Genomic DNA, 27360 nt, shown 5'->3' with positions numbered 1-27360 from the left:
AGGCCACCTGTTGTAGTGGAAGGTATCTCTGCCTATGGCAGAGGGTTGGAACTGGATGATCCTTGAGGTCCCTTCCAACCTAAACCATTGCATGGTTCTGTGATATGTACAGACCCAAAGGGACAGGTGGCCTAAAGCTGGGCTGTGCTGCCATCTTGCCCTCTGCTCAGAGGCACAGGAAAGCAGCTGTGCATGGTCTGTTACAGCAGCCAGTGAAACAGGAAAGCACTACAGCAGTCTGGGCCTGTACTTTTCTATTTATGAGCTCCAGCTCTAAACTCCCAGCCAGGGACACAAATTCCTTTAGCTGGGATATGTCCATGCTCAGCCATGGGTGAATTGGCAGATCTCCAGCAAAATCTATACCAGCACTCTGGAATGGCATCTGCTTTGATATCACCTTAAGATAGCTGTGACCTTCCCTGAGAGAAGCAAGAGCTGTAGCTAGCTGTACAGAATACAGCTTTCCTCACACCATCATCAGCCCAAAGGCTTTGGTTAAGCCTTCTTTCCATCTTAAGACAAATGGACCTCAATGGCTATAATTCCTTTAGTCGATTGAAGAGATTAATGGAATCCTATAATGGCTAATTAGGAGCCCTCATAGCTCTTCCCTGCATATTCCCTTTTGCACCATATACTTTTCTCCATCCAGAAGCTAGAGTGACATTTGATAGTCAGTATGATGCTTACATTTTACAAGACCTAGACATTACTCAAAGAGAAGAGGGAACTGTTTTAACAACATACCCTCACCTCTAGCACCCCAGCTATAATTACAGTTCTGCCTAGCTCGGGTTTGGCCATCTGTTTTATCAGTGCCAATAAAGTGATTCTGGAGTTATGTCACTCCAAAACAGGAGCTGAACCTGGCACCATATTAACCCTTTGTGTTGTGCAGAGAATGAGGTAATCTTAGATGGACAGAGGAAAAAGTCTCCAGAATTCTTAAGTGCTTGTATATGTTGTCATTATTATATATTAATCATAGAATCATAGAATCATAGAATCAACCAGGTTGGAAGAGACCTCCAAGATCATTGAGTCCAACCTATCACCCAGCCCTAGCCAGTCAACTAGACCATGGCACTGAGTGCCTCATCCAGTCTTTTCTTGAAGACCCCCAGGGACGGTGCCTCCACCACCTCCCTGGGCAGCCCATTCCAATGCCAATCACTCTCTCTGTGAAGAACTTCTTCCTAACATCCAGCCTATACCTACCCTGGCACAACTTGAGACTGTGTCCCCTTGTTCTATTGCTGGTTGCCTGGGAGAAGAGGCCAACCCCCACCTGGCTACAATGCCCCTTCAGGTAGTTGTAGACAGTAATAAGATCACCCCTGAGCCTCCTCTTCTCCAGGCTAAACAGGCCCAGTTCCCTCAACCTCTCCTCATAGGATTTGTGTTCCAGGCCCCTCACCAGCTTTGTTGCCCTTCTCTGGACATGTTCCAGCACCTCAACATCTTTCTTGTATTGAGGGGCCCAGAACTGGACACAGTACTCAAGGTGTGGCCTGACCAGTGCTGAGTACAGGGGCAGAATAACCTCCCTTGTCCTACTGGCCACACTGTTCCTGATGCAGGCCAGGATGCCATTGGCTCTCCTGGCCACCTGGGCACACTGCTGGCTCATCTTCAGCTTACTATCTAACAGTACCCCCAGGTCCCTTTCCTATAATATTATAACCTATAATATTATAAGCTATAATAATATAGCTTATAATAATGTGCTTTATAATCAGACACTGCTAAAGCTGACAGATGTTGGGGGGGGGGGTATGTTTAACTATAAAACCACAAACCCAAAGGAGATCACATCCTGCCACCAAGGGAGAACGTCAAGGCTGTCATGTTGGCTTGAAAAAAAGCGATTGCAGAGGAAACCTTCACTTGCATCTCACTTTTAAAGCAATGGCAAATGGCAGTGTAGGATACTCAATAAATTCCTTCAGAAGACAGCCACCTTCAAAAGAACCCCAAAGTGTACAGAAGCAATAAAGTTTGAACAGGGTTACCTTTAAACTTTGGCTAATTAGTAATCATTCCAGGAAGGATTTCCCCCCTATCTCCCACTTAATAAGCTGCCTTTGTAACGTTAAAGCAATAGGGACCAATCTCAAAAGAAAAATGGGATACTGTATCAGAGATGACATTTCCACATAATAAGATCTCAGATTCATTTTGATTCATTTACAGCCTGAGAGCTCACTGGGTAGTTTAGTAGCATTGGATTGGAATAGATGGCTTGGGGTCAGGAATTAATCCAGAAGGTCAAAACCAAAGTGCTTCCTTATCTTACCTTTGTCTAGTTTGGAGATTTGGTGTTTCTGAAGACCAAATGTTTGACAAAGAAGTCTTGGTAAGAAAATTCTCCCAAGTCTTTCATTCTGTTTGTGAACTCTGTCTGGTTTTCAGCTGTTGTCTTACCCAGTCTGCTAAATCCCATATACTCTGTGTATCATATGCCTTACTTTTAATGTGAAAGCTTGTTTCATTTGTTAGCTAGTCACTGCACTCCAGTCTTTCATTTCCAAAGCCACCTGGATTCATCTGCCAGAGCTGTCGTGTGGCTTGGGCCCATCTGCTCCAACAGCAGCCACTTACTGAACTGCTCAGTGCCCTGTGCCATCCCTTGCATCTCAGAAGCGCCTCCATCAATTCTCAGTGTGCTCTTCACAGTTGGCTTCAGCCAAAGGACAAGGGGATTCTCCCACTCCCTTCTCCCTGCCTGCCTGCGGGGCTGAGCGGTGATCTGAATCAGTCTGCTGCTCTGGCTGATGAATATAAGAAGGGATTAATTGATTTGTGGGGAAGAGGAAGAAGGATTAGTTGTCAGTGGGGTAGATGAGTTGATCCTACTCATTACCATAAGGAACAGGAAAGTGACACTGAAACTGTCCTTTCTGAAGGCAACACAAACTGAATATGGTTGTGACAATCATGAAACCAGAGGCAATGTTAGTGACATTAATCTTGGGGAATTCACTTCTAGTCACATATCCTTACAGACCTCTGCTTCTGCAAAAATGCTTTCCTGATGGGAAAGAAGTATTGACCAGTAGCCTCACAACAGGATAGGATTGGACCTCTTAACTCACTGAAAACAACATATCTGGCAAATGATATCCCACACCCATAGCAAACAGCACCTTCCTGTTCTCAGCAACACTCAACTTGGGGATGTCAAATCATCTTCCACCCTCTTATTCTCCACTGCTGGAGAGAACACTGCCAGCAATCCCAGTATTTCAAAACATATGTTTATTTTATTGTTAACCACATTTAGTGGGGCTCAGGAATCACTTTTCTCTAAAGAAGGATGGAAAAAAAGCAGTTACCAATCTCTTTTCAGCGCTCCACAGCAGTAAGACAAGGAGCAACAGCTACAAACTGGAACACAGAAGGATTCACCTCAACATGAGGAGGAATTTCTTCACAGTGAGGATGATGGACCACTGGAATAGGCTGCCCAGGGAGGTTGTGGAGTCTCCTTCTCTGAAGACTTTCAAAACCTGCCTGGATGTGTTCCTGCATGAACTACTCTAGAGGATCCTGTCTTAGCAGGGAGGTTGGACCTCTCTGGAGGTCTAAGGTTCTGTGATTCTGTGGAACACCTATCATCAATATTTAGGATCCATATTACTTATAACTGAACCTAACAGACATTTCTTAAGTTACAATAAGTGTCAGAGTGAAGGCTGCAGAGCTTTGGCAAAAGCTTGCCTTCAGATGCAGCACTGTAACCAAGTAACCACATGGAGTGCAATTCCAACAGATTCCAACAGCCAAACCCTGTGCTGGGCTGCAGCAAGAGCAGTGTGGGCAGCAGGGCAAGGGAGGGGATTCTGCCCTTTGTTCTGCTCCCCTCAGACCCCACCTGGAGCACTGTGTGCAGTTCTGGAGGCCCCAACACATCAAGGACATGGAACTGTTAGAGCGAGTCCAGAGGAGGGCCATGAAGATGCTCAGAGGGCTGCAGCAGCTCTGCTAAGAGGACAAGCTAAGAGAGTTAGGGCTCTTTGGCCTGGAGAAGAGAAGGCTTTGAGGAGACTCTGGAGTGGCCTTCCAGTATCTGAAGGGGACACACAGGAAGACTGGGGAGGGACTATTGACAAGGTCTTGTAATGACAGGATGAGGAGTAATGGGTTTAAACTGGCAGAGGGGAGATTCAAACTAGATGTTAGGAAGAAGTTCTTTACAGTGAGGGTGGGGAAACACTGGCACAGGTTGTCCAAGCAGGCTGTACATGCTCCCTCCCTGGAGGTGCTCAAGGCCAGGTTGGATGAGTCCTTGAGTGACCTGTTCTAGTGGGAGGTGTCCCTGCCTACGGCAGGGGGTTGGAACTGGCTGAGCTTTGAGGTCCCTTCCAACCTTAACCATTCCAGGATTCTATGATTGTATGATTTCCACAGCCAGCAACAGACCACTCATAGTCCAGATCTGAGTAGAATTAGGCAGCTGTACCATGCAATAAGAAAGTGCACACAACATACAGTACTAAATGGGGATGTAAAGCCCAAATGTCTGTATTTGATCTGTCTCTGGTGGCTGATAGCAAAGAATATTGGAAGGATTAATAGCATACCCTTGGGAAAAATTCTGCCTCAGCAGAGCATATTGAAAAACTACTGTCAATTCCACTGAGGGCAGGTGTTCCCTCTACAGAAAAGCTTAGACAAAATTCTCTGACCCCACAGTTTGAGTGCACACCCTGAAATGCACACACAAGCATCACAGACTTCAAGTGCAGCTCAAATTTTGAGACTGGCCTCGAGGGTAATCCCACAGATAAATCCGGGTGTGATGGTTTCAGGCTAATTGGAATATTTTAACCAGAGAAATGAGATCACTGGTTGTAAAAGGAACATAATGATGGAGTCTAGATCATTCACCGGTGTGCTGAGAGGGATAAAAGTCAAAATGCCAACCATCTGTCCCACTCTGGTCTGTGACACTGCTTCCTTTTGCTCCTCCTTCAATCTCCTCTATGTCTGCTTGTGAATTTTACTTTGCTGTAAACAGAGCTTCAGCTTACTTCCAAGCTGTCTGAGCTGCACTGGTTAATTCCAATAGTGTGTGTGTGGGAAAGTTCCTAACCCACAACTGGTAGACAGTAGCTGAAGATGAGGCAGCAGTGTGCCCAGGTGGCCAAGAAAGCCAATGGCATCCTGGGCTGGCTCAGGAGCAGTGTGGCCAGCAGGACAAGGGAGGTTCTTGTGCCCCTGTGCTCAGCACTGCTCAGGCCACACCTTGAGTGCTGTGTCCAGTTCTGGGCTCCTCAATTCAAGTGAGATGTTGAGGTATTGGAAAATGTTTGGAGAAGGGCAACAAAGGTGGTGAGGGGCCTGGAGCACAGCCCTGTGAGGAGAGGCTGAGGGAGCTGGGGGTGTGCAGGCTGGAGAAGAGGAGGCTCAGGGCAGACCTCACTGCTGTCTGCAGCTACCTGAAGGGAGGCTGTAGCCAGGTGGGGTTGGGCTCTGCTGCCAGGCACCCAGCAACAGAACAAGGGGTCACAGTCTCAAGCTAGGCCAGGGCAGGTCTAGGCTGGATGTTAGGAGGAAGTTGTTGGCAGAGAGAGTGATTGGCATTGGAATGGGCTGCCCAGGGAGGTGGTGGAGTTGCTGTGCCTGGAGGTGTTGAAGCCAAGCCTGGATGAGGCACTTAGTGCCATGTTCTGGTTGCTTGTCTAGGGCTGGGTGCTAGGTTGGCCTGGGTGATTTTGGAGGTCTCTTGCAACCTGGTTGAATCTGTATTTCTATCTGCACAAACAGTGAGAAGGCAATACAGTAGGGAGGGTTCATTCTAGGAGATCAAAATACCTCCTGAAACCCTTTAAGGCTGACAGTCACTGACTTCAGGAGCTAAGACAAATGATAAATTAAAATAAATGATAAAATTACTAAGAGCTGCTTATTGAGGACCTTATTCCTCAGTAATGCTCACGGGTTTGTTATCTTGTGTCTACCAGATCCCATTTTCAATAAGAACACCTTCTGGAATGGAAAGGCACAGAAAGCACTACAAAAACACTTGACAGTCCTGGGTAGGTGGGCATGCTGACAGAAGAACACAGAAGGCCTTCCAGTGAGATAATTGCTATCTATTTGTTATAATCATGTCAAATGAACACAAGGGCAGGTTTCTGATAAAGGGGAGACCTATGAAAAAGCAGAATATGAAAAATCACCTGTGTAATATTGTAGCTACATTCATCTCTCTTGCTTCCAGATTTAATCTACCACAAATGCTATTAGCCAGGTGTCAGTCAGGAATATGAAGATGTTAATGATAAAATTTTATATGTGTCAAAATAAGAGCTCAGTTTAAATCTGGTTGCACAAATCTTAGATTGGGTTATCATTAATTATAAATGCAATAGCAATACACTTCTTCCCTTTAAGCAAAAAACCAATTTCACTCCTAGAGAATGAAATAATGGGAACCTTCCTTTAGCACAGACATTAAACATGATCTTATTTGGCATTGCCTGCTAAGGAACACAATTTTAATCTCACACATTTCTGTCCTGGGGTCCCAGTCGTGCCATCAATTACATACATGCCTTACATTTAAGCCATCAATTACATACATGCCTTACATTCAAGCATGGAGAGGCTCAACTCCAGGGCTCTGCAGCCCAGCGTGATGGCTCTCATAAAAGGATCTATCCACATTCCACAGGGCCACCACAAAAAGTCAGGTTTGGGTGATTCAGCCAACTGCTGAAGTCTTCATTACAAGTCCCATGATGACACACCATACCATAAATTCTTCAGTGTGCTGCAGCAGTAGCAGTTTGTAGCAGAGAAAAAGGAAGGTTCCCTAAAATACCTTGATATTTTCTTGGCTGTGTTTGCAATACTGCATCCATGAATTTAATTGAAGCTGAAGATAGGTACAATTCACAATATGGTGCTGGAACATAAATCCACAGGGAGCAGAATGCAGAAATAAAGTCTTAAATAGCTGAAGAGCTCTACCCCTGTGCTCAACGAAGAGCTTTGTGCCCTTGAGAAAGAAGTCCTCAGCTGCAGTTAGCGCTTTTCCTTGTACCTTGCCAGTCTCTAGCACAGAAGACAACTGTGCATGGCCACTGTAGTGGCTACAGACATGTCCTGATGCTCTGCTCTTGGGATGCAACTTGAGACAGCTACATCTTGGCAGAAAATGCAGCTTGGTAAAGTACCAAGCCTCTGTTGGTAACCTGCAATTTCCCTGTTACAGTCTCTTAGCGCGGATGCTACCAGAAGATCTCAGAAGCACAGGAACTGAGCTTCTGCAAAATGCACTGAGTCTAACCACTGATGGTTGTCAGCAAAGGATGAAGGCAACCATGGTTATTGGAGGGATAAAGAAGCAGGCTTCAAAATTCTGCAGAGATTTAGCAGAAGTTAGGAGTTAATAAGGTGAATGTTTGATGGACTCCTTAAATCATGAGAAGACAGAGGGAACTGAGGGAGGATCATGGCTGTGTTGGCCTCATACCCGTACATAACTGCATGAGGGGGACAAGACACATCTTCACTGCAATGTACTTGTTTCCTGAGTCATTTTTGAAGAAGCATGACAGTGTTTCTCCATCAGATTCTGCCAATGGTTATTTTAAATACAGAATTCATCAGCTCCAGTACTAGTTAAAAAATTAACTTGCTGTCCTTCACACTTAACAACTCTATGCACCTTGATCCAAGTGCTGGAAGGTGCTTCTCAGCCTTGCAGTCTAGGCACAGCTGAAATGGCTGGCATCACAGCTGAGACATCTTCCTTAGACTAAAAATGGTGAAAGACATCTGGAATGATGTGCTAAATGAATCAGCTGCATTGGCCAGCCATTGTGCTCTTTATGAGCCATGTTTCCATGGACTGTGGGCAAGATGATGCAGAGTTTTGAGTTTTGCCACGGGGCCAAGCCTCAGCTATCTCTGTGCTGATCTCATAGGTCCTGCTGACATGAGAGCCACAGTGTTCATTGGCTGGGCAAGGAACCAGTGAAGCCCAAGCAAACTCCAGAACAATAACAAGGCCAAGTGCAGGGTTCTGCACTTTGGCCACAACAACCCCAAGCAGCGCTATAGGCTGGGGACTGAGTGGCTGGAGAGCAGCCAGGAGGAAAGGGACCTGGGGGTACTGATAGATAGTAGGCTGAAGATGAGCCAGCAGTGTGCCCAGGTGGCCAAGAGAGCCAATGGCATCCTGGCCTGCATCAGGAGCAGTGTGGCCAGTAGGACAAGGGAGGTTATTCTTCCCCTGGACTCAGCACTGCTCAGGCCACACCTTGAGTGCTGTGTCCAGTTCTGGGCCCCTCAATTCAAGAGAGATGTTGAGGTGCTGGAACATGTCCAGAGAAGGGCAACAAAGCTGGTGAGGGGCCTGGAGCACAAATCCTATGAGGAGAGGTTGAGGGAGCTGGGCCTGTTTAGCCTGGAGAAGAGGAGGCTCAGGGGTGATCTTATTACTGTCTACAACTACCTGAAGGGGCATTGTAGCCAGGTGAGGGGTGGCCTCTTCTCCCAGGTAACCAGCAATAGAACAAGGGGACACAGTCTCAAGTTGTGCCAGGGTAGGTATAGGCTGGATGTTAGGAAGAAGTTCTTCACAGAGAGAGTGATTTCCCATTGGAATGGGCTGCCCAGGGAGGTGGTGGAGGCACCGTCCCTGGGGGTCTTCAAGAAAAGCCTGGATGAGGCACTTAGTGCCATGGTCTGGTTGATTGGTTAGGGCTGGGGGATAGGTTGGACTGGATGATCTCGGAGGTCTCTTCCAACCTGGTTGATTCTATGATTCTATGAATACACCACCCAGGAGCAGGAAAGCTGTGAAACAAAGGATAGGAGGAGGGTGGAAGTAGAATCCGTGTGGTTCCATTATTTGATCTCATCTAAGTTGCGCAGCGGTGCACGTCTGCACTGCTGTCATGGAGCAAGTCTTGGCAAGGGGAAGAAAGAAAACTGATAAGGGATGCATTTTGTTTTGCAGTGCTGCAAAACACACAGGTCTGCAGGTATGATGCTGCTGTTATTTTTGCTTATCCAACTCTGCTGAAAAAGATAAAGTCCAGAAGCATTTTAATCAGATACTGACTCAGCTGGGAGAAAACATCAGGGAAGAACAGGAGCTGGTTTGCTGAGAAAGAGAACTTAACAAGACCAAACATTACAGTGAGGGGATCCAAGCAAAGATGATAGGGACCTGGCCAAAATCAACTGTGTGAGGAAGAAAACAGAGAAGATAGCAAAGATGGGATCAGGTTTAACATGGCCAAGTGCAAGGTTCTGCACTTTGGCCACAACAACCCCAAGCAACACTACAGGCTGGGGAAAAAGTGGCTGAAGAGCAGCCAGGCAGAAGGGGTACTGGTAGATCGTAGCTGAACATGACCCAGCAGTGTACCCAGGTGGCCAAGAGAGCCAATGGCATCCTGGCCTGGATCAGGAGCAGTGTGGGCAGCAGGACAAGGGAGGTTCTTCTGCCCCTGTGCTCAGCACTGCTCAGGCCACACCTTGAGTCCTGTGTCCAGTTCAGGGCTCCTCAATTCAAGTGAGATGTTGAGGTGCTGGAAGGTGTTCAGAGAAGGGCAACAAAGGTGGTGAGGGCCTGGAGCACAGCCCTGTGAGGAGAGGCTGAGGGAGCTGGGGCTGTGCATCCTGCAGAAGAGGAGGCTCAGGGCAGAGCTCATTGCTGTCTACAACTACCTGAAGGGAGTTTGTAGCCAGGTGGGGTTGGTCCCTTCTCCCAGGCAAGCAGCAACAGAACAAGGGGTCACAGTGTGAAGTTGTGCTGGGGGAGGTCTAGGCTGGATGTTAGGAGGAAGTTATTGGCAGAGAGAGTGATTGGCATTGGAATGGGCTGCCCAGGGAGGTGGTGGAGTCGCTGTCCCTGGAGGTGTTGAAGCCAAGCCTGGCTGAGGCACTTAGTGCCATGGTCTGGTTGATTGGCTAAGGCTGGGTGCTAGGTTGGACTGGGTGATCTTGGAAGTCTCTCCCAACCTGGTTGATTCTATGATGCTATGATATGGAGGAATAATTTTGCTGGGTGAACTGGCAGGGGAGTTTCAGAAATCTGCCACTGATTACAGATGCGTTACCGTCAGGCGCAAGGCTTGTGTGAGTTTAGATTTATACCTCTGTTGTACTATCCAGTGGGTGCCTTGGTTAATGATAGCTCCTTTGTCCTGTGTTTCTCTAGATCAAGCAGTGCAGATAATTATGAATAATGACAGTGATTTGGATCTCAGAGCAAATCTGCACAGATAAGCACATGCCTATGGGTGATGTGGCTTTGTGCGCAATAATTAAGCGTGCATGCCATGGGAGGTGAAATAGAAAATGAGCAAAATCATTCCTTTGCAAGATGTTTTTTTTTAAGGTTTTGGACCTGAAAACCTGTACTGTGTGCCTACTGCAGGTGGCTGGCAGATTGATTTTTGAGTTCACAGACCTGAGAAAACAGAGGGTTTGCCTGAATGAGAGCAGAGCGTGATGCTGAAATGAAAACAGAAGCTACCTCGGAGCATGCTGGTGTGCCACGGAACAGAGCAGTGACACGAAGAGACATCGAGGTGTATCAAGATGTGATTGTGCCCAGCTCCCAGACACCTGGCAAAGCCACCCCACACCTGGGCCAGGACCAGCCATCCCAAACCTCTGCTTCCTCCAAGCGGCAGCTCACTGCATGCTGTAGATGGGCTTTGGCGAATCTACTAAACGTCTTCAGATGTACTGCTCTAAATTGCCACCAGTGTTGCTGCTTGCTCCTAATTGAGAGTAGAAGCTGGTCCACTGAACTGGAGGAGGTCCCATAGGGATCTGCTGAGGTTTCTTTTTCAAGGACAGGGATTCACAACCTAACAAGGTTACTCTGAAAAACTTGCTTCTGTGAAAACACTTCTTATATTCTGCTTCTAGGATCAACATGGCAAGTAAGACTTTCTCACACCCTCTGGCAGCTTCCAGAGGAAAAGTTCAGAGGTTTATCATTTCATCAGCTGCAACCAGTTCAAAGAATTTTGTCACTCAGTGTTTTAAAGGCAGTTCAGTGGGCTGCCTATGTGGGAGCAGCAGCTGACGTCAAAGACTGTCATTTAGCAACAGGTATATGGAGGGAACAGGCTTCTTCTACTTCTCCAAACAAGGAAAATAATTAGGAGAGCTTCAAGATCTTTCCAGGCAGTATCTTCCATCTTTGGTAAAAGCCAGCATAGCTGGAATTTATCTCTACCAGCTTTGAGTCTCATTACAGACTCCCTGTACAGGTAACAGTTAACACATACACACATACAGAGGCACTCCAGAGAATGGCTTTGGTGGCTTGAATAGCTTTACTGTCGGTGTCATGATCTTCAAGTTCATTAGTTCATTGTCTATTAAGGCTTTCTGGGCATGATTCAGCTTTAGAATAAAGCACCCCCACTTGGATGTCAGTATGCAGGTGTCTAAATGTCCATTTTACCCACAAAAATCTCATGGTTAGGTTGGGAATTCAAGAGATGGATTCAGCTTTGCATCCAACTAGACTAACCCTCTCTCTAAGGCCCAATTCTTCATGTGCTTTAAAGCTCATCAGCAGTCCTTGCAGATTTTAAACTACAAAGCTTCTTGAGGTGTCATGCAGCACTGGCTCAGCAGGTGTCTTAACCTAGGGTGGCCAGCTTTTTCTGAGCACTGCTGGGGCTGAGCAGACCCCAGTGAGCACTGCAGTGATGGCAGCACCACGTCAGTGCCAAAGCTGCTTGTTCTAGTCATGGGAAGATGTCCCCAAAAGGCAGTGTTCTTTTGTTCTCACTCACTGGTGGTTACATGCATTAGTGAGTGCTGGGGAGACGTTAGTGCACATGCTGGCCTTAGAGCACCTGCCAGGTGCAGAGGTTCAATGCAACCTCCTCAGCCTATGTTACAACATCTAAGAATGCCAGCCAGTCTTTAATGGATTGACCATCAAAACATCCCTGTGGAAAAGGGAAAAACCAACGTCTCAACAACACAGGCTGCAGCACACACCCCCAAAAATGGAGCTTTCTGCTGTTGTTCTCTTTATCTGAGAAAATATTGTCTCAATAACAGTAAAAAGCTATACACTGGCCAGAGACTTCTCTCTGAGGGGAGAATTTACCTCCTCCCACTCTCTTGTGTTTGGATACTGCTCTGTGGAGTTCAGGCTAGCACACCCTCCCTTCTCTCACAAGCTCTAAGGAAGTATCACAGAAGAGCAGGCATGCTGGGACCACTAAACTGACTGCTTGAAGCAGCCCCCACGGCACAGTGCTTCTGCTTTTAGAGTACCTCCTGGTAACAGAGTTCTCCAACTGTTAGGGATCTTTTGTGAACACTGACTGCAAGTGGTCAAAGACTAAAATCTCCTATCTCCTGACACCCTAAAGGAGAAGGGGAAAGGTGTTTTTTTTGCTAAGGAAATGAGGTGGCCAGGACACACATCTTAGTCTGCTGAAGAAAGGAGAGGAGATGATACATGTTTTCTTCTATTTTCAGTGGCACAGCATCAGACTGCAAGGCAAAGTGCCTGAAGTTTTCTGTAGGAATGTAATTGCCAACCTTTCATACTAGCTCCCATGGGTACTTTGAAAGACTCCTTCTAGAAAGAAGTCACACATGTCTATGAAATAAAACCAAGGCAAACATAATTGAATTCTCTCCCTTTTCTAGGAAGCATGTTTCTTAGTGTCTCAAAGATGTCTTTGAATGGGTGTGGGGTTTTTTTTTGGTAAAATGAACATAATTAGCTGCAGATTGAATCCTAGAATAATGACACAAATTACAGAATATGACAAGGAAACTTAAAACACCTCGAAGCAATAAGTACAAGCATTTGACAGCCTGAGGTCAATACATTTTGAGTATCTTAATGCTGCCTGTTAAACTTAGCAGCATCAACCAAGGCAGTGGCTGCAAAGGCCACTGTAACACCAAGCTGCAAAGGCCACTTTAACACCAAGCTGCTCTCTGTCATCACGGCTTAAAGGGAGCTGGGTCCTGCATTTATTAATTCCCAGGGGAAATGCTCCATGAAGAGAGAATAGTGCTCAATTCTGCTTCCAGCTTCTCTCTCAGAACAGCTGAGAGGAGAATTTGACCTTTGGTAACTCGATTAATACCAAATTAACGGAAGGCTTTGGACTTTACTTGAGATTGTTTGCTTATCCTTGTGTCTCACTCCCCTCCCCGACACCCAGCAGTGGTGCACTGAAAGTGAGGCGCAAGACCCCAGCCTTAAGAGAGCAGTGGAGCTACACATCCCTCCTATACAACCTGTCCCCGTGGAGCAGCTGCTTTCACCCTGGATGCAGTGCCTTAGTGTTTTTAAGAAGCGTTGCTCATGTTTTTGACATTTTACAAAGGTTGCTCTGAAATGTCTATGAAAACAGAGTGGGAGAGCTGCCTATGCAAAAACAAAGCCTTGGCACTCAGAGTCCCACTGCAAAGCACCTGAAGTTAAACGAAGCATCAGCGACATAACAAATTACTAAAGAAACCCAAGTGTTTGATTTATCACAAGCAGAATCTTTTTTTTTTTTTTCCTTTCTATAATTAAAACAGACTCCAAGCAGCACAAACACAGGAGATTAAGCCTGTCTTACCTGGGATAGGTATAATGGGAATACTTTCATTGGGGACCACACGGGGGGAACTGCTGTCCTCCACATAGAAATGGGCAGTCTGAAAGCACTTTCTGTTGAAAAGAAAAGAGAGAGAGGAGAAAAAAAACAACAACACAGATTCAGGCTGTGAAAAACTGCCCTCTGGGGGATAAAAAAGAAGAAGAAAACCAAAGCTGGAAACTTTTGCATGTGTTCTTCCCCATTTCCGTTCCATTTCTGCCTGCATCCTTTCAGATGTTAGTTTTAAAACACTAATGTGTGGCAACATATGGGCAGCTTCTACACCTGCAATCCTAATTCTGGATTCTGCCGTGCTTTCTTTGGTTGACATCTGATATCTGGTCATCATAAATGCCTCTACACATCTCTTTTTTTTCTGCCAAGCACTATTGGATACAAAGTTATACACGCAAAAGTTAGTGGTTTCAAACACATCGCTCAGACACTCAGCACGCAAGAAACACATTCAGCATACAGTTCAAAACAAAACAACCCACCTAAGACACCAGAATTTCCAGAGAAAACACACCCACTGTAAAAGTTTCTGCTGTGGACCAGCCAACAGACAGGGATGTAGCATCTGTAACTGCTGCATGCCATGATGTCCTGCTGTAAAAGTCATCCTCCAAACATTATGGGGCTTGCTTATGTTTGTTTTTCAGCACCCAAGCCAAATAACCCTCATCCCATCCTCCTCCTGCAAACTCCTATTACACATGCTCCCAAGAAAAAACACAGCAGGCACTTAGCTTGGGCCCCAGGACTCGTCTCTGAAAAGGCCTATCAAGAATAAGAGAACTTAAATCCACCTGACCCTGTTTTACCTGTATTTAATGCAAAGCAGAGAGCACAAGCTGGTCATCACAGAAAAGGTACTGAGCAGAATAACATCAAGGGATCCGAGGAGACTCTGCATGGTGATGTTAACTGAGGCAGGGTTTTCCAACACCAGCGTCACTGCTCATTGCTGACTTAATGAGCTGCTTGAGGCTGGAACTGAATATTTAATGAGTCTTGCTTGGTGTGAGCAGCTATTGTGGCAGGAGAAGGGTCTGCTCTCGTCTGTCGGGGTGCTTAACAACAGCTTCCCATGCTGAAAGATCTCCTGCACTGCAGCCCTTAGTGAACTTCTCCTCAACACCTGGGCTAAGTTCACAAGCAGCTTTGTGAGCTGTGCCTTTTCTCGATGTGCTACTTCCCTTGCTGACATATTTGCACATAGTGGCTTCTAAGTTGGTGCCCAGCAGCCTGCTCCCCTGGACTTTAGGCGCCGTGCAGACAGAAAGCCCACCCTGCACAGCCAGCTTTGCTGACTTGGTCGGACTAATTTGTGCTACTTTTGCTTTCAACATCCACAGACATCAGAGTGCAGAATGTCACTGAAGATCAAACCACTCTCCTAGGCAAACCCAGAACCTAAAATAACCACGGGTGCTTGCTTTCCATGCGTTTGTGCTTTCTGCTGCACACTCACAACGCTCTGTAATGCAGGCACAGGCTATGGCAGCACAAGTGCAACTTAAGACAGTAGAGGAGCAGGAGAGAGCAGATTTCACAGCATGCAGTAATCGTCTCGGAGCAGCTTTCTACTTTCAGGCACGATGTCTTGCATGGTGCTGAACTTATTTGTTTAGTGAGCATGCTTTTGTTAAGGAACACCATAAGGTGAATTCACACATAAAGATGCAAGATGTGCAATAGTCTCCCAGCATTAAAAGATATCACTTGAACTCCCTCCATTCTACTTGCTCCTTGTTCTCTTTTTTAGGGGGAGGCTTTCTTTTTTTGGCAGCCTTTATTTTGGACAATGCACACCCTGGGGGCACGCAGCAGAATAAATCAGTCACACATAAAGGAGAAAACTATGAATATGAAACAGGCAAAATGCTCCTGATTTTGATGTATTTGGGGCTCTTTCCCTGGAGTTGATACAGCAACAACAACAACCAAAAAATCCTTGAATGGCTTCTCCTGGTAATGAAGGCCTTAAGAAGGTGTTTGATAAGAAGAGAGACCTTTACACAGGGATTTACAGGATTTTTTAGAGCTGATGATAAGTAAGAAAAGCAATTATTTTTTGTTAATTTGTTATTTTATACTCTGAGAGGCTCTGATAGGCTGGCATTATGGGGCTTTTTTATGCAGTCATAAGATAGCTTTTTCTTAATAGCCTCAAAACATTGTGTTGGGTAATCACGTTGTGAGATACTGTAAAACTCATGATGGCAATAACTGAATACCCAGCCCAGCATATCTCTGCTCAGCACAATCTTGGAATACCAATGTAGTAAATGAGCATTTCACATTGCAAAGTTTTGTTACAACCATTAATGTCATTAATAATTTGTTCTTGGAAGACTTTCTGCAGCTGTTTTTAAAAGGCAATCACCATAGAATTCGACTAAAGGTTTCCTCACCCAGGACACTAAAATGCACTCCTCTCTTACGTGTACAGATACATAATGCAGCACACTCATTCCTGTACCATATGGATACTGGTGCAGTCAAGCCTCTCAAACCCTGCTTTTTCACTTGCTCAGAATTACTGTGAGTATTCCAAGCTTAGCCTCTATGGCTGGCATAGGCCACTGCAGCCCTGTCCTGGTGACTCCCCTCATGTCTCCATGAGAGCAGAAGACACCACTGATGGCTAAACTGCATCACCCTGTAAAAGACCTTGTTTGATGTGTGTCACAAATGCACAAGTTCCAGCAAGTTCAGATCACAGAATTAATCAGGTTGGAAAAGACCTTTGAGATCATCGAGTCCAACCTATCAAGTTCTGCTGACTGGGTCTGTTTCCTACTCTCACATCTCTCCTTTGCGTGGATCTCAGGGTGCCAGGCAGATGCTGAGTAAGAAAGTGCCCAGGCCCAAGAAGAGCCTTTTGCAAACTCGCTGTCTAGCTTGTAGTAATAAATAGTGATAGCTGGGATCAAGGCTACTAAGAGGCATTTCATACAATGTAGTATCTGCCTTCTCCCCTAGTTTAGGGTGCTCCTTTCTATCCCACGGAGTTTCCCCTACCCATTACCTTTCTCTCAGGATACAAACCTCACATGGCAGCAGTTGCTAAGGCTACAAGAGGCTGCAGTAAATCCCTGTGTACAGGGAGGGCTGGATAAATGAAAAGGATGAGAGTAGAAAATAGCTTGTTTCAAGTCACTAGAGAAGCAGCCATGAAGAGAGGTGTGTGGATGAGGGCTACAAAGGGTGCAAGTCTACAACTGCTTTCAGGTAAGCACATCAGCCTGTAACTTTCACCCTCAGTGTGTAGACATCTGCAGGTGTGGACATCTGCAGAGGAAACCAACAGCGTCAGCAGAAAAGAAAACAAAGCCCAGAATTTCTGTATTTCTTTTTTAATACAAGTAGTCTTTAAGGACTGGGCAACTAAGATTTGCCAGTGTCACAAATGGTTATTAAAACCTTAATAAGCAAGACACTGATTTTAGAATAGTTCTTGCATTTCTGCAGTAGAGGTTGAGGAAAAGCAAATCCCTTCCAGAAGATTTCAGACAGTGAAACACCAAAGAGTCTCTTGGCCCTGAAACACGCCTGTGTGCAATGAAGCACACCATTTTCTCTAGCCCCATATGTTTTTTTGACTCCCTTTCCCTGAGGTACAATAACTGTGTGAGATTGTGGTGATCAGCCACACGGTTGTCACATATGGACCGAAATGCAGAAAGTAAAACACTGTGAGATTAGCATCCCCCCCAGAGACGCAGCAGAGGCAGGGTCTAGAATGCAAAGACAATGGGAGGAAGAACATCTCCCTGCCCAGGATCATTTTGCAGAGATACTGCCAGTTAGTTATTAAAGTAAACTAACAGGATGCAAGGTCCAGAGCAGCAGCACCTTATTATCAAGCTGAAAGCATAGAAGTATGCCAAGAGATGGCCTGATTAGCTAGGTTAAATGCTCATTGCATCTCCTCTGAGCAAAACACTAGATTAGCTTCTTTAGAAGAGATGCCTCATGAGATTTTTGACACTCCAAACAGGTTTCCTTGGTTTTTAGTTCATAAACCTCAAGCAGCTTCTCCTTTATACTCATCTGAAAGCAAGAGGGAGAACAGATCATATAATGGCCTGGAAGCATAGATGTATTTTATTTTTGTGTAGAAGACATCACCTTAGTGTTTAGTTAATACTGCCTCTAATACAGACACACAGTGATGGGAGGGCTGGGAATAGCTCTGTGGGCAGTGTTTGGCCTTTACTGCTCTGTTCTCTGTCTGACACAGGCAGCATCCCTTGATCTGTGATGACAGGCGAGGGATCTGCTGTGCTCTGGAGCAGCTGAGGCAGGAAGAGAAGGAGCAAGGGATTATTGTGAAGGGGCAAGTGATTGCCTCTGCTGCAGCTGGTTCAAACCACCTGGGCAGTGGCTGAACATAGGAAAACCAAGGGGGAGTGCTTCACTTTCTGGGGACATCCAAGAGCCATGTCCAGCTTCACATGCTGAAGCAATAGGCACATTCATTGCTTCTTTTGTTCACTAGGGATCTACTCCTCAACCCCTTGCAGGCATTTCTTTTGGCTAGAGCAAAGGTTTCTGTTTCCAAAGCTAGCCAGATTTATACTGCTTTATTTCTGTAATATCATTTAAGCTCCCAGTTTTTTTGCAACTACTCTCTTCTTGGGTCATTACCTCCTAAAGCATGACCAATTTGGAGGCTGATGTCTTGAAAGCATCCTGGAGGCCTATTCTCTACTGTGAGAGTAGAGCGAACCTGGTCCTCTGGGTATCCTTCCTCCCAAAACAGCCTGCTACAGATAGGAGCTTTGCAGAATGTGCCTTCATTAACAAAGGGGCCAACAGTCCCTGCAGCCACCCTAGTCTCTCACACAGTTCTCAGCTGGTGAGCAAAACAGGATCAAAGAGGAGACAAACTAGAATCCATAACAGACTTCTGAAACAAGGCTGCACAGAATATGGCTCAGACTTTGTCAAATGCAACCTGGATACAGGCACTCATTCACCATGCTCCTCCACCACAGGGGAGTTTGCAGATAACTTGCAACAAGGGATCCAAACAAAAGAAACGATCCCCTTCGCTACCCCTGCACATTGATGCTCACTTTCGATAGAAGAAAAGATGCTTCAGATTCTTGTTGAACTGTTTTGCATGTTTTCCAGGAGACACAATTAAGATTGGTTTCTGCTGGCACCAAAACCTGAGCACGTATGCAGTCAAGTGTACTAGTAACACATGGCTCTGCACTTTAAACTAGCTCCACTACTCCTTGGCAAGCATTTGTCACTGTCAGAATTGGCAATGACTCCTCAGAAAAGAGCTGCAGACTATGGAACAACAGAAGCACTGCAAATCATGACCATGTCACCAGCAGAGCAGTGGATGGGAGCCTGGACAACAGCTGTCTGCAGCCTGCACTGCTCTAGCTGGGGTCATCAGTCACTGATTTTTATGAGCAGTAAAACTGACTCAAGCGTTAAGAAGAAAAAGAGAAGAGAGAACCACATGAAAAAAGCTGATCTTATAAATATGAATAAGTGACCAGCATGCAGCAGTGATATTACATTCAGTCTATCAAAGGGACATCTGCATTTACTTTTTTTTGGCTAGAAAATGGCTTTTATTGCCCCAATTTTCTACAATTATTTTCCTTCCCAGGTCTTAATGCTTAATGATCAGAATTCAAAAGCCAGGTTATAAAAGAACCTCTGCTATGCTGGAATGCTAAGAGATTGCAGGCTGATGGAACTTGAGCTTCAGGAGGATGTACAAAGCAGGAATGCATAAAACCAAGAGAACAAAAGCAAGCTGAGAAAGGAGGGAAATTTCACTACAATAATGCTGATTCTCCTGCAAATCCCTTCTGAAGACAATTTGCCTTCTTGCCACAAAACAACTTCTGCCTGCAATCTTCTTGAGCAGTGTTAAGCACTGCACAAGTAACGTGAGAGGTTTAGATGGTACATGGAGAGGTTTCAGAAGTCCACAGCTTGCCAAGTCCTTGGCATCCTTTCCTAGACAGAATGGTGTCTGTCCCTTTCATGGACTTCTTCTGAGCAGGGGAAAACTCTTTTTCACATTTGTGAGGTTTTGTGCACCCACACAGCCCTGCAAAAGCTAAAAGCAGCCAAATGCTAATCACCAGTCCAATCGCTCACAGCCACACATTCTGCAGTAGCATGGAGAAATAAAGACAAGGAAAAGGCTGGGAAAAGACAGATGGGGAAGAAAATAGAAGGTGGACAATACTCTGAGGCAGTGTTTCTTATGAAGAACACACCACTAGAAAAATTGTCCATCTGAAAAGGATAATCTGCCAGCAAGATTATGGATTTCTGACACAGACAGCTAATTTAATATTTATGGCCTAAATTTGCCAGCTGACTACACAGCTCTCCACAAAATTAAAAGCTCTCTTCTCCCAATCCTCTGAGATCCTACCATGCACCAGAGATCAGACACCCATTTGTATTACACACGGTATCAAATTCAAGCATTATAGAGGAAATATTCACTTTAGAAAGGTATTCAAACAATTGAATAGTAAAGAAATGGTAAGACACCCCAAGATGACCTGCTCTGAAGCCCTCCCCTCTTCATCAGCCATGCAACCAGAAAGTGCCCAGCTGGCCAGTGCAAAAATGCACTTAGAAAGCTCTTTAACTGCAAATTCTAAGTGGATAAATCTTAGATCTGATAAATCTGAGATCCTACCATGCACCAGAGACCAGACACCCATTTATATCACACATGGTACCAAATTCAAACATTATAGAGGACATATTCATCTTAGAAAGGTATTCAAACAATTGAGCAGTAAAGAAATGGTAATACACCCCAAGATGACCTGCTCTGAAGCCCTCCCCTCTTCATCAGCCATGCAACCAGAAAGTGCCCAGCTGGCCAGTGCAAAAATGCACTTAGAAAGCTCTTTAACTGCAAATTCTAAGTGGATAAATCTTAGTTTAACTGAGCACAAACATTTTCCACGCTTCCTTGTCCCATCTTCCTGGTGTCCCTGGAGAACAGCAAAGGCAATGGTCAAACCTCATTTGTGATGCCACTTGGCCCTGTCACACTTGGTAGCTAATTACTCTCCTGGTGACCTCTGACAGGGCTAGCAGCATCAGACTTCCCCTCCTGCTTTAATCAATACTCACAACAGCTGTGTTGGATACACTCAGCAGTTTTACAGATGATTGAATGGGTTTACTCATCAGCATTTTCTACTGCTAGAGAACAATGCATTACCACTCAAAAAGTTTCCTGTCTTCAGGCAGAAATGGGATGGAGAAACCTAGAGGTGGTACCTTAAAATGGGAAGCTTGATGCATTAATTTTCCTCTGCCTGAGTCAGTTGGTTATTTAATGCAACATTCATGCCAAAGACTAGAAAATCACAGAGAAAAACAAAGGCATGTCTTTCCCAATCAAAGCACACCTTAGGCAGTTCCTATAAAATGTGTGCTTCCACTGCCCTAAACATCATGTAATATTAACAAGGAGCCTAAAACTTTCTCACAGAGTGAAGCTAAATTTAACCAAGTGAAGAGTTGTTCTGTAATCACAAGAACTGCAGCAATCAATGAAGATTGCCTCTTACTAGAGTGAGGCTTTTAGTAGCACCTCTAAGAACTCAAAATTGGGCATACTTGATATTATTATTTCAGGACACGAATTCCCTTTGGGAGGAATCTCAGGGAAGGGAAGAATAAAAAGAGGGTGGCAAGCTGAGAGGTTAAAATGCAGGATTTTTAAATGCAGAGTGCAATTCACCTGGACTGAAATCCTGTTACAGGAAAACAAACATGGAGATCATCTTATCTAAGCGGGGACAGGAGAAACTAAGTCATTCTTTGGAACATTCACCTATTGTCCCTAATTATTCCCACCTAATTACTCTTAAAATGGAAGAGCCCTGTTCCTTTGCAAATATATTCTTTCCTTCCTCTGAATAGGAGGAAAGGGACCTGGGGGTACTGGTGGATAGTAGGCTGAAGATGAGCCAGCAGCGTGCCCAGGTGGCCAAGAGAGCCAATGGCATCCTGGCCTGCATCAGGAACAGTGTGGCCAGCAGGACAAGGGAGGTTATTCTGCCCCTGTACTCAGCACTGGTCAGGCCACACCTTGAGTGCTGTGTCCAGTTCTGGGCCACTCAATTCAAGAGAGATGTTGAGGTGCTGGAAGGTGTCCAGAGAAGGGCAACAAAGCTGGTGAGGGGCCTGGAGCACAAATCCTATGAGGAGAGGCTGAGGGAGCTGGGGGTGTGCAGCCTGCAGAAGAGGAGGCTCAGGGCAGAGCTCATTGCTGTCTACAACTACCTGAAGGGAGGTTGTAGCCAGGTGGGGTTGGCCTCTTCTCCTGGGCAACCAGCAACAGAAGAAGGGGACACAGTCTCAAGTTGTGCCAGGGGAGGTCTAGGCTGGATGTTAGGAGGAAGTTCTTCCCAGAGAGAGTGATTTGCATTGGAATGGGCTGCCCAGGGAGGTGGTGGAGTCACCATCACTGAGGATGTTCAAGAAAAGTCTGGATGGGGCACTTAGTGCCATGGTCTGGTTGACTGGCTAGGGCTGGGTGCTAGGTTGGCCCGGATGATCTTGGAGGTCTCTTCCAACCTGCTTGATTGTATGATTCTATGACATACAATTTTTTTAGGTACTCCAAGCCACTCCTTACATCTTCCTAAGCATAACTAAAAACATGCTAAAAATTAAAGTGCAGATGCACATCTTTTTCCCCCTGTGTTCTGATGGCTCTGCTCATCTTCAGGGAGAAATGACAGTTTGTCAAACAGAATGAAACACTCCATGGGAAGCTTTTTCAACAGACATCTCCACCTGCACCTGGGCTAAAGCTCCATGGAATGATTAGGAAGATTTCCCAACGCTGCTGGAGATATTTGGGGCCAGGATAAAATATTAAAAGTGTGATTATTTAATTTCTCTTGACATCATCATCATGTATTTGGAGGGTGGGCTCTTTTCATTAGCCATTTAAAAAGAAGGAAAAAAAACCCCTCAGTCACTTCAAAAAATGTTTATGGGCTCTCTGCTAAGTCTGTTTAGAACACAATTAACAAATGGCACTAAAAGATACCTTTGGAAGCAAAGCACAAAGGAAAAGAAAAGAGCAGCTGGCACCAAGAGCAGAGAAGCAAATTATTTAGTACCTGGCAGATAATGAGAACACAAAATACACTACTTAATGCTACTGCTCTGTACGTCACCTCATCATGCTAATAGAGACAGACCGGGTGGCAGCCAGCTGGTCCTCCTTCTCCACCCAGCTCCTCGGAAGCAGAGATTTGTGAGCCGCCAAATAATAAACCTGGACAGAAGTCTTGGAGATCATTAATCTCACTATCAATCAACCCCTTTGGAGATTGGCTTCTTGCTGCTGCTGATACTAATCTGGTAGTGACTGTTGTGGTAGGCCTAACAGACCCAAAATAGGCTTGTACGTGTCCTGCCTTGCCTAGGCAGGTTTTTCTGCTCCACCAGAGAGGCAAGCATGGGAAATGGACACAAAAGAGCCTGGAACCGCTGAGTCTGGCCTGCCCAGGGTCCTGTGGTGTAAGGGGCACACACTTAGCTTGTGCCTGCCTAGTGCAAGGCCTGTGCTGTTCCCAAATCAGGGACAAGTGAGCCTGTGGCTTTGCCTGATATGGTAAGATTTGGCTAACTGCCATCCTGCTTGGCTGTGCTGTGTCCAAAGGGCAACTAATCTCAGCCCACATTGATAAAAGGAGATGTGCAGGTGAACAACCTGCTTTTGCTTCCCTGCTTTGCTTCCCTGCTCTGTGCCTGCTCTCTCTGCTGTGCCCAGCCCTGCTGCCATTGCTCACTGCCTTGTTGCTGCCTCCTGAACTCCACTGCCGCCAGTTACCAGAGCAGACCCTGGATGCCTGCACACGATCAGCCTGTGTGGCCAGCTGGCATCGTGCTGAGACTGCACCACATCTGCCTCTGCACCTGCAGGTCCTGCCTGGAATCCCTGGACATGTACACAGGTGGTCCAGAAGAAGCCAGGAGACAAGGGCAGAGATTGTCTGCATCCTGTCCCCAGAAGCTGGGAAGATTCAAGCCTCAATGTCCAACAAGGCAGAGTCCCCTGACAGCATTTGGGCACTGTCTGGGCTGTGGCCAGCCCCTGCAAGTGGGCAATAATAATCATCTGTGAGTAAATGATTAAATGCCTCTTTGTAATTCTTCACTGCCTTCTGCCACAAGCAGAAAGAGCTCCTCGGGTCCAGCTACTGGGCAAGCAGCACATTGACCGCAAGCAGCATTTGACCACAGGAATCTTCTCTTCTGGTTTAATTAAATGCTTATATATTTTGCTGGTTATTACTAGATCTGGATATTAGCCACAGAATGTTTCCATGACCGTGTAAGAGCCAAAATATTATTACAATCAGTGGTGGGGGGGGTGGTGAGAGTTCTGAATAGCAAAATTAATAAACAATATTAATGTTGGAAGAAATATCAGCTTGCACGAAGTCATTTTCCCCTCTGCAACAGCAACTTGAGAGCTCTAGGGAAGACTGGAGTATGTGTGCCTGAGGAACTGCTTTAATGAGTTTCTTGCATGCAAAGGTTAACAAATGTGACAAGGAAACAAAAGTATCAGAGACAATAAACTACCATCCACTGAACCAAGCTGCTGAGAAATTCCACATTGTGCATTCTGCTGCAGTATGCTGAATATATCTCTAACAAGCTCTGTAAAAATACCCCAGTCAGACCCCAGTGACCTGTCTCAGATGCCAGGAGACATATAGGCATGTTGGTGTGAGCTCTGCCTGCTCCAATACCCCTTACCTACTGGGCTGAGTACCTCAGGCATAGCTCTGTGTGAATAGAGCCATAGAATCACAGAATCAACCAGGTTGGAAGAGACATCCAAGATCATCCAGGCCAATCTATCACCCAGCCCTGTCCAGTCAACTAGACCATGGCACTAAGTGCCTCAGCCAGTCTTCTTGTGAACACCCCCAGGGACGGTAACTCCACCACCTCCCTGGGCAGCCCATTCCAATGCCAATCACTCTCTCTGCCAACAACTTCCTCCTAACATCCAGCCTATATTTCCCCAGGCACAACTTGAGACTGTGTCCCCTTGTTCTCTTGCTGGTTGTCTGGGAGAAGAGACCAACCCCACCTGGCTACAGCCTCCCTTCAGGTAGTTGGAGACAGCAATGAGGTCTGCCCTGAGCCTCCTCTTCTCCAGGCTAAACAACCCCAGCTCCCTCAGCCTCTCCATGTTCCAGACAAGCAGTTTGGTGTGAACATATCCACTGAGCTCCCTTCATCAAATGCAACAGGCCCACATCAATTAGTACATCAGAATAAAACCCCTTTGTATCAGTGGAACTTTCCAGGTTGAAAGAGGTTGTCTGCTTGAGAGAGTCCAGTGCAGAGTCACAAAGACGATGAAGGGAATGGAACATCTCTCTCAGGAGGAGAGGCTGAGAGAGCTGGGGCTGTTCTGCTTGGGGAAGAGGAGACTGAGAGGTGACCTCATCATTTGTTGGATATAATAGTGGTACACTGAAGCACAAGTTGTGGGCAGGCCAGTAGAAATGTAAGATCAAAGTGCCTCAATATGACAATCAATGTTTATCAATATGTAAAGCTGAGTGCCAGGAGGCTGGAGCCAGGCTCTGCTGGGTGATGCCCAACGACAGGACAAGGGGCAATGGGTGGAAGCTGAGGCATAGGAAGTTCCATGGAAACCTGAGAAGGATTTTTTTTCCCTTTGAGGGTGACAGAACCCTGGAACAGACTGCCTGGGGGGGTTGTGCAGTCTCCCTCTCTGAATATATTCAAAGCCTATCTGGATGTGCTCCTGTGTGATCTGGTATGGGCGATCCTGCTCTGGCAGGGGGGTTGGACTGGATGAGCTCTGGAGGTCCCTTCCAGCCCCTGACATTCTGTGATTCTGTGGTTTTCATGAAACCCCATGCTATTTTCTGTGATAATGTTCCTAAAAATTAAATAGGAAAAGCAGCAGCACTAATATCAAACAAATAAGATCCTGGCTGGGGCACTTAGTGCCATGGTCTGGTTGATTGGCTAGGGATGAGTTCTAGGTTGGACTGGATGAGCTTGGAGGTGTCTTCCAACCTGGCTGATTCTATGATAATTAATAGTGTAAGAAAAATTTCATTAATGCCAAAAAGCAGCAAGCATTATTAAGCATATCTAGGTATAATAAAGGGGAAAAAAAGAGTAAGTTTTAAATTACCATCTGCACAGACTAAATAAAAATGCTAGCAATACTCTAAGCAAGTTTCAGAGGCAGAACCCACTACACCACAAGACACAGGGAACTAGAAGGATGATTCTAGGAGTGCCTGAAATGGAAGTGAGGAAGAGTTCTCTTTTCATAGCATTTATTAAGGACTTTTTGGAACTTTCAGGTCTGTAACCCATTCAAAGCACCTTGAATTTCAGTGCCAAGGAAATACCAATTTATCAGACAAAAAGGCATACCAAGAAAGTTAGCATCAAGTCTACTGGCAGGCCTCCAATCACATAGAAACATCAAGAACTGAACAATCACAAAGTAACAGAAGTAGAAGAGCCTTTGCCTTTAAGGAATCAATCATAATCAGTCTGAAAACGAGAAGCTGCTTTCGTCCTCATGACAAACTCTTTCCCAGTAAGTGCATGCTTGGGCAAATAGATTATTGCTTTCCCATTGTCTTAATCAGTGTGTAGATACAGCTAACAACAAAACAATCACAGGAGGAGAACATTTTGATTCAAGATAGAAGTTCAGTGCAGATAAGCAGAACAGGAGAAATTCAGCCAACCTCTGTTAATTATTAGATCCTCTAAGACCAGATATGGTTTAATATTTTTACTATTTATAGACTATTCTCTTTCTTTGTGCTAGTTCCAAAGCTTTAATCTACCTTTTGTTACACTCTTTATAACCTTACAGTGTTGATAAATGCAGGACTGGTGAAAAGGAATAAAAAAGCTCGCAAGAACTGCAGTTTGCATCTTTAGCTAAAGCATACAAATGCTTCTTCATTATAGAATCATAGAATCAACCAAGTTGGAAGAGATCTCCAAGATCATCCAGGCCAACCTAGCACCCAGCCCTAGCCAGTCAACCAGACCATGGCACTAAGTGCCTCAAACAGGCTTATTTTGAACACCTCCAGGGACAGCAACTCCACCACCTCCCTGGGCAGCCCATTCCAATGTCAATCATTTTCTCTGGCAAGAACTTTATCCAGCCTAGACCTCCCCTGGCACAACTTGAGACTGTGTCCCCTTGTTCTGTTGCTGGTAGCCTGGGAGAAGAGACCAACCCCCACCTGGCCACAGTCTTCCTTCAGGTAGTTGTAGAGAGCAATGAGATCACCTCTGAGCCTGCACCTGGAACCATCAGACACTTGCTCAGAAGCAGACATGCCCACTAAAGACAAGTTCTTAGCCCAGAGTTTCCTCTTCTTGAGGATCATGAAGTGATACGGCTGCACAGGCAGGCACTAAGCTCAAGAACTGCAGGAGACACTTAGTGCCATGATCTAGTTCACTGGATAGGGCTGGGTGCTAGGTTGGACTGGATGATCTTGGAGGTCTCTTCCAACCTGGTTGATTCTATGACTCTATGATTCCTAGGTGAAATGCGCACTGCTGACACCTCTAGCAAGTCAGATTAATTTTCCTCCTACTTTATATATGCATTTCATTTCCACGTTCTGATGTGATCTTTGGTGCCTTTTGCTGCCCTATAGTGTAGCAATTA

General features: G+C 45.6%; 1 protein-coding gene across 4 annotated transcripts in view; it reads right to left on the bottom strand.

The window, feature by feature from the left end:
• PTPRG (protein tyrosine phosphatase receptor type G) overlaps nt 1-27360 on the bottom strand; it is a 623046-nt gene that overhangs the window by 51850 nt on the left and 543836 nt on the right. For all 4 annotated transcript variants that reach the window (XM_064156968.1, XM_064156969.1, XM_064156970.1 and 1 more), the window contains one exon: nt 13593-13684. In XM_064156968.1, the coding sequence (XP_064013038.1) occupies nt 13593-13684 (92 nt within the window). The remainder of the gene's footprint in view (nt 1-13592; nt 13685-27360) is intronic.

Source organism: Pogoniulus pusillus, chromosome 16 (assembly GCF_015220805.1).
Source record: "Pogoniulus pusillus isolate bPogPus1 chromosome 16, bPogPus1.pri, whole genome shotgun sequence".
Taxonomy (NCBI): Eukaryota; Metazoa; Chordata; class Aves; order Piciformes; family Lybiidae; genus Pogoniulus; species Pogoniulus pusillus.
Note: the sequence above shows the minus strand (reverse complement) of the source record. Positions and strands in the feature narration are given on the sequence as shown.